The following is an 8,068-nucleotide window of genomic DNA, read 5'->3' on the forward strand; positions in this document are numbered from 1 at the left end:
ATTGATCATGAAATATTTCAGCTGTGAGGGACGGTTCTCTCATCTTTATTCTTACCACATCAGGTTGCTCATGCATTTTACCAGGGTACGGATGATGAACATTCCGTATTTCATTTGCCGAAACATATAGAGGATGACCACCTTTATATAGCGCAAAACACCTTAGCAACAACTTAACAGTGTCTATCATTTTGCTCTTATCAAGATTTTGGTGGTTCATCAGCTTGGATTGCAGGGCATCACTTGGGATGATTTCATCTCGTGTGATTTCTTCAGAGCTTCATGGAGAGTAACAGAGGTTAAGCATGAGGGTGAACCTTCTCATCGGTATGAGTGCCATGAGACTGCTAGTGTGTCGGTTTTCATCACATATCAGAAGGGCACCAGACATTTGTTTGCAGCAGCAAAGCAAGTGTTATCTCCACCTAGGGTGGAAGGGGCCTCGCTTCCTCCATTAGCATCACAGGAACAGGACAGAGGCAAGGAGCCAATGCAGGATGAGGGGCCTTCAGGTGAGCCATCAGGTGAATGAGAGACCGAATTCGTTCTCCTTCATGATGATGATACAAATACAGATCCGTCAAGTGCACAGCTTAAAGAGATCATCCAAGAGCAGCAAGCAGAGATTCAAGCCTTGTCCCTTGATTTGGAAAGATCCAAATGGAACATGAAATATCTGGAGCAGAGGAACAAACAGCTTGAGGATTAGCAAGCGATCATGGAGCTACAAAACATTCGCGAGAATCGCCAAGCCGCGCAAAGGAGAAGAGTTGAGCTCACGTCATTGGAGCAAGAGATTAATGAGGATCGGGAGGCCAATCTCGAGAGAGTTAACATGCACTTAGAGAGGCTGCTGGACAAGGCCGACAAGGACCATGCATTTCTAAGACACATGGCTTTCCACTACATGGCGCGAAACAAAGTGTGCAAGGCCCGAATCAGGAATTTGAAGGCGAAATTGAGGAAGGCAATCAAGAAGCAAAAGAGGCAAAGGGAGCTCGATCGACTTCAGATATTGGCCGAGGCCTCTTTAGCCTAGAATAACACTTGATAAGGAAGCTCCAGCCCAAATTTCAAGAAATTTGGGGCATTTTTGGTGTTTTTGGAAAATTTTGTGCAAAAAACAGGGTTTTTCTCCCTGTGCGCTGCGCCACCTGGTGCGCGCTTACACTAGGGAGCTCCAAATGACAAAAGGTTTGCATTTTTGGATTTTCCATGGAAATCATGACTATTGGTGCATGGCCAAGAATTTTGGGCCAGGTTTGAGTCCTCAAGAGGTCAAAAACACCCAAAAAATGACCTCTCTGCCCCTATTTTGACACACAGGAAGCTGTCTTGGGAGATTGAAGTTTTGGAGGGGCAAATGGGCACCAAATTCAGAAATTCCACTTGGGTTGGAAAGTAGACAGGTAGGTCTTTCCAACAAGAGCACTTGGGCTCAATTTGGACTTCAAAAAGTGTCTCAAAACCCGCTCCAAAATAGCGCGATGCATACAGTTTTTGGCGCGGTACACAGAGACCCAAAGGCCAAAATCGCTCCCGCTTCGCGAAATTTCGATTTGCACTTTTCTCCAAGTGGGCCCGCTCATTTACAATACATTTTTCCTGGCATCAAAGGCAAAGTTTAAAAAGCATTTTTGGCTTCTATCCAAGTGGCCAAATGAAGGCGAACAACCACCCACAAATTCTATGCTCATATTTTCTTTTTTCTAATTGGTCTTCATAGAAAATTAAATGTAACTGCTGATGGTTGGCTCTTCATTGCCTGGGTTGATCGACCTTCTCATGGCAAAGCTTATTTATTGTATTGAGAGTCATTTTGTAAAGGGTTGGAATTTCTGGGAAACTATGGGAGAGAAACCCAGTCACTCACTGTACATTTTGACAGAGAATTAATGAAAGATTGCAGCTCTGGTTCATGAGATTCTTGTGGCGTGAGTTTGGAAAATGTATCTTCTTTATGTTTCATATGTATTTCGTTATGTTTCATATTTTCATTCATATTCATTTCCAGTGAAAGCTTTCTAAGTAAAAAGGTAGAATTCAGTGTGCTGCTCTGCCTTGGGATAGTTTTCACGTTCTATGTTTTCTTCTGTTGAAAAGGATTCATGTATTTATGCCCTTTTCACACTCTTAAACAATCTCTCCACTTCATGTTATTTCGAATCTAATTGCTAGACTTTCCGCCTGTCTTGCCTCACGAAATAATCTGTGTCTTTGAGTTAAATTCTCTGCTCATGTTGTTCCTTGGTCCCACACATCCCAGAAAACTTAGTCATTTGTCAAAATACCTCTATCACATCCATTTACCTAGCCTAAAATCAGTATCCATTTTTGAGTCATCTCAAACCCTATTGTTTATTTTCTTGAGTGTGACTCGGAGAGTGCTCTCCTATTCTGGTAGGGCTAGCTACCAGACCGAGCGTGGTTTGTGGTTACCCCGATTGTTGCCTTCCTTCGGCCTAAGGAAAATTTAGGTGCTAACAATACCGATGATGAAGTCTTAGAACCACAACCTAGAGATTCTACTAGAACAACTAGGGAGGAGGCAATACAAATCCCTATGTAACAACAAACCCCTTCACAAATGATTTTTACTAGAGGATGTTAGACTAGTCCACCTTTCCCTGAGAGATTATCATCGAGCAAACCAAGTCCTCATCCTGAATTTGACTTTTTAGGGGAGCTATATAATTTATTTGTCAAAATTTCGTTACTTCAAGCTATGAAGGACGTAACGATTTATGCCAAAAAAATTAAAGAATATTGCTCTAAGAAACCTGACAAAAAACCAAAGGATCCACGCACTATTCACGTTATGGGAAAATTATCAAACATAATGTTGGGGAAGCCTGTTAAATACGGGGATTCAGGGAACCCCATTCTTACAGTACAGATTAATGGGGTTGATATACCAAATGTACTGGTAGATTTAGGGGCATCCATTAACGTTATAACCCCTGCAAGCTTGGTTACCTTGGGTCTGTGGAACCTTAAACCAACTCCCACCATCCTAGAATTGGAAGATCAGTATACTATAAGACCGGTAGGGAAGTTGGAAGATGTAACTATTTCAGTAGACTCATGGTAATACCCTGTCAATCTTTTGGTTTTACATACTCAATCCCCAGCTGATAGACATCCTTTGATTTTAGGAAGACCTTGGCTTGTGACCGCAAATGCTTAAATTGGGTGTTGGTCTAGAAATATGGTAATATCCAATGGGGAAGTCACAAAGAATCTAATCCTTTAGCCCCCTGCCGCACCAAGTTTGTCAAATAAAACAAGATTTACCTTGATGCAAAAATATCTACCTATGAAAGAGCTCGAATCTGAGAATGAAGAAGTTAGACCGATCCTTATCATCAGTGAGGCTATTTGTTTCAAGGATGAAATAAAGGATGATGCCATTAATGCCTTTCTCGATAGTCCCAATTCCATTTCTAACCCAACCTGCTAGCTATTCGAATCTATCATGAGTTGCAACATTCAGGAAAATATGGAACCATAAACAAAAGTTGGAAATATTCCTATGTGGATTATAGGGAATTAAATAGAGAAACTTTAAAAGATCATTTTCCCCTACCATTTATTGACCAGGTCCTTGATGCATTAGTTGAAAAGAAGTTTTTCTCCTTTCTTTATGGATTCAATGTATACAACTAGATAAAAATAGCTCCTGAGGATCAGAATAAAACTACCTTCACATGTCCTTGGGGGACCTTTTACAATCGAGTCCTCCCATTTGGTCTCTTTAATGCACCCGCTACCTTTCAAAGGGAAATAGTAGGAATTTTTTTCTGATCTAATCAATGATAGTGTTGAAATTTACATGGATGACTTCACCCCATATGGGGATTCTTTTGAAGAAGGTCTAGAAAACTTAGAGAAAGTACTTAAAATATGTATATAGACACATGCTTCTCTTAGTACAGTCAAATTTCATATGATGATGGAGGAAGGAATAGTGCTGGGACACCTACTTTCAGCTGCAAGAATTCAGGTTGATCCTGCTAAGGTAGAAGTGATATTGAATTTTCCTACACCTAAGACACCAACACAAGTACGTAGTTTTATTGGTTATGCTGGCTATTACAGGTAGTTTATAGAGAATTTTTCTAAGACAACATTCCCACTTTTTCAATTGTTACCTAAAGATGCAGAGTTTGTGTGGATAGATGAATTTGAAGTAGCCTTTAAAGAAATCAAAGAACTAGTTTTTAAAGCTCTGATATTATGAGGTCTTCACTGGAAGTTCCCATTTCACATCTCTACAAATGCTTCTCAAACAACTGTAGGGGTGGTCCTGGGGCAACAGAAGGATAAAAAATCGTATGTGATCTATAATGTCAGCAAGAACTTGACTCCTGCTGCACTAAACTCTACGATAACTGAAAAATAGTTATTGGTTGCTATTTACGCTATTAATAAGTTTCGACATTATATTACAAGGTATCCTACTTTCGTGAACACTTATCATACAACTATAAGGTATCTGATGAATAAAACAATAACCACTAGTCGTATTACAAGATGGTTGTTGTTAATTCAAGAATTTGACATTACCATTGTAGATAAGATAAGGAAAGATAATGTGGTTGCAGATTTCCTATCTAGAATGGATACTAGTGATGAAGGTACCCCTGTAGAGGATAGTTTTCTAGATGAACATCTTTTTGCAATTTCTACTCACACTCCGTGTTATGCAGATATTGCTAACTATCTTGCTACAGGAAAAGTGCCTCAACACTTACCTTATAGAGAACAGAGAAGGATCCATCATAGTGCCCGTTGTTCATGGATAGAATGATATATCTTTTACACGAGACCTGACTAACGAATCTAGCACTGCATAAGTGGAAATGACATCTATGGTGTCCTGAAAACGGCTCATGTTGTCCCTTGCGGGGGACATTTTGTAGATAAGCAGATAGGTCATAAGGTGTTGCAAATGGGGTACTATTGGCCCTCTATTTTTCATGATGCAAGGAAATATGTTCAAGGGCGTGATAGTTTCCAACATATGGGTCAGCCTAGTCAGGCATATGAGATGTCACTACAGCCTCAACTAGTTCTTGAGCCCTTCGAAAAATGGGCTATTGATTTCGTTGGGCTATTCAATCTGCCTTCACATCAGAAAGTTCACATTCTGGTTTGCACGGACTATGTGAAAAAGTGGGTAGAGGCCAAGGCTATTATGAATGTAATAAAACAGGTTGTCTCATAATTTTTATTTAAAGAATTTTTGCTCGGTATAGAGCTCCTAGAGAGATAGTTTCAGATGGAGGGGCACAGTTTACATCACATCTGATAGCAGGAGTTATGAAGAAATATGGGATTAAGCATGGGGTAATGTATCCATATCACCCTCAAGTGAATGGCCAAGTCAAGAGCACAAACAAGGTATTGGAAAATATTATTACAAAGACTCTAGCAAACAATTGCCGAAATTTGGCTGAGAAGCTTCTTGAGGCATTGTGGGCATATAGAACAACATGGAAAAACACAACAAAATTTTCATCATATGAGCTTGTCTATGGTAAATCCCCTTTGTTTATGATGGAATCCAAAATTAAGACGCTTAGGACAACCCTTGAAGTAGGTTTGAATATTTCAAAAACCCAGAAACACTGACTGGAATAGTTAAATGAGCTGGATGAAATTCGTTTGGTAGTTGTCCAGAATACTGCTACAATTCAGCAGCAGCGAACTAAATCACACGATAGATTTATCAAGAAAAAGGTGTTTCAAGGGGGAGATTGCGCATTACTCTATGACCTTTGGTCCAAGGATTTTAAAGGGAAACTTTGCTCTAGATGGATGGGAAGATATGAAGTTGACACAATGTTTGATGATGGGACTGTTAGGCTTATAACAATTGATGAGGCACATACTCCTTTGCTTGTAAATGGACATCACCTTAGACTATACCACTGTCTAGCTTCTAAAGACTCCTTTATCAAACATTTCTATGATAATTTTGGTTTTGAAATTATTAGTGTATATAATTCTTCCTCTACACATTTGATATATATATATATATATATCTATATCTATATATATATATATATATATATATATATATATATAAATATATATAGATATATATATATATCTATATATATAAAATGTGTTTTCTAATCTGTCATTCTTTTTCCTGTAGGTATCCCACTGGTACTGTTACTCCTCCGGTGTTGTTACTCTGATCATGGAAAATTTGTGTAAGTACTTCACTGGTGTTGTCACTTCTCTGGTGATGTTACTCTAATCATGGCAATTTTGTCTAAGTACTTCAATGGTGTTGTTACTCCTCCAGTGTTGTTACTCTGATCATGGTGATTTTGTCTAAGTAATCTGGTGTTATTACTCCTTTGGTGTTGTTACTCCTCGTGATTCTAACTAAGTGTTCAAGTAGTGCTATTACTCCTTGGGTGTTGTTGTTCCCCCAATGCTGTTACTCCTCGGGTGTTGTTACTCCTCGGGTGTTGTTACTCCCTCCAATGCTATTACTCCTCCACTACTGTTACTCCGTCAAGGTAAGTCGTCAAGTACGTCCCCAATCCACTTTGTGGATTGCATTGATAATTCATTTGACATGACTCGATATGACCGTAGACGGTCATCCCCTTAGTTGGGGGGGTATTATAATAAATACAAAGATGCCATAATTAAAATGAAGTAATGAATTGTCGTATCACTATTGAACCATGTGTCAAGTGCATACACTCCATGATCCCCACCATACCTCGCACGGTTATCCATATGCATTGGGAATTGAATAAGTATTATTGTGTTAATGGATGGTCCTTTCCAATGTTGTGAAACGATTACCATAATCATCACTCATCATTACCATAATCTCCCGTGGATTTTTCCATATTTTACCATTATCTTTCTGATTTTCACTATCACCGCACCCTGTCACTACCACAACCCTATCACTGCAATTTTACCTGCTAACAATCCTCCTCAACGATCTTGCTGTTACTCCAATTGCTACTACAAAATGGGCGGGCAAGCTGTTAAGCACAAACCAGAGAATACCAGTTCAGGTCCGGAGCAATCTAGACGTATGGTAGGTCCTTTTAGATGAAGGATGGCATGCATATTTTGAAAGGATGCAGGGATTTGACGAAGCCATCACAGTCGAATTTGCGTGGAATTTGGATGGAAATAATTCTGGAGTGCATGGATTCGATATTCCCGTCACAGAGGAAGTGATTTTGCCTGTTAGTGGATTGCCGCAAGGAGGGCATAAATGGTTTTCAAGGAAATTTCCTTTTCCAGAGTTCCCAGAATTGTTCTTACAGGCTGGTGAAACAATATTCCAGAAGGGTAGGCGGTATGATCGAAAGTCTTTGGCACAACCATGGGATGAGAGTGCATATTTTGTCATGAGGTACATTACTTGTGAAGGCCATTTTGCTACTTTGTTCAAGTATAATTTTAAGCTTCTTGCATGCCTTCAGTTTCGGCATGCACCAATTAATTCTCTAGACATGCCATATTTTATATGGAATAGTATTTAGATGATGGCGCAATCTTCTCGTCAGTCTCAACAAGCATTAGCAGTATTTACAAATCACAGGTTGATCAAGTTATTAGTGGTGCATGCTCTGTCCTGAACATGTATGGCTTGGCTAGAATTCACCGAGCTAGTAGAGGAAGAACTTGTGGCTATGATGCCTATAAGGGAGGATGAGGAAAAATTGATGGCAGAAGAAGAAGAAGTTGTAGATGATGCTGCTCCACCAGAACCAGCATCACCTGCTGGCTCAACGGGAGTAGAAGAAATGGAAATAGGAGAGGCCACAACCGATGCTACTCCATAAGAACCAGCATCGCCTGCTGGCTCAACGGGAATGGACGCAATGGAAACAGGAGAGGCCATAGCTGACGTTACTCCACAAGAACCAGCGTTCCCTGCTGGCTCAACGGGAATGGAAGCAATGGACACAAAAGAGGCCATAATCGACGTTGCTCTATAAGAACCAGCATCGCTTGTTGGCCCAATGGGAGAATAACGAATGGAGATAGAAGAAAATGTAGTCGGTGTTGTTCCACAGGA

At 40.0% G+C, this 8,068-nt stretch overlaps 1 protein-coding gene across 1 annotated transcript; it reads left to right on the forward strand.

Annotated features, from left to right (window-relative positions):
- The first annotated feature begins 2,725 nt into the window (after positions 1-2,725).
- LOC149185268 (uncharacterized) lies at positions 2,726-3,091 on the forward strand. The gene has a single exon (XM_089415603.1). It carries the CDS (start codon positions 2,726-2,728, stop codon positions 3,089-3,091), a length of 366 nt encoding a protein of 121 aa, XP_089271729.1.
- Positions 3,092-8,068: the final 4,977 nt, after the last annotated feature.

This window comes from Pinus tabuliformis, chromosome 3_2 (genome assembly GCF_031772625.1).
Source record: "Pinus tabuliformis cultivar Carrire ecotype Pingquan chromosome 3_2, CPIR1, whole genome shotgun sequence".
NCBI classification, from domain to species: Eukaryota; Viridiplantae; Streptophyta; class Pinopsida; order Pinales; family Pinaceae; genus Pinus; species Pinus tabuliformis.

What these genes read in the sequence shown, in the direction of transcription:
- LOC149185268 (XM_089415603.1), top strand. Translation starts at nt 2,726, where the DNA reads ATGAAGGACGTAACGATTTATGCCAAAAAAATTAAAGAATATTGCTCT.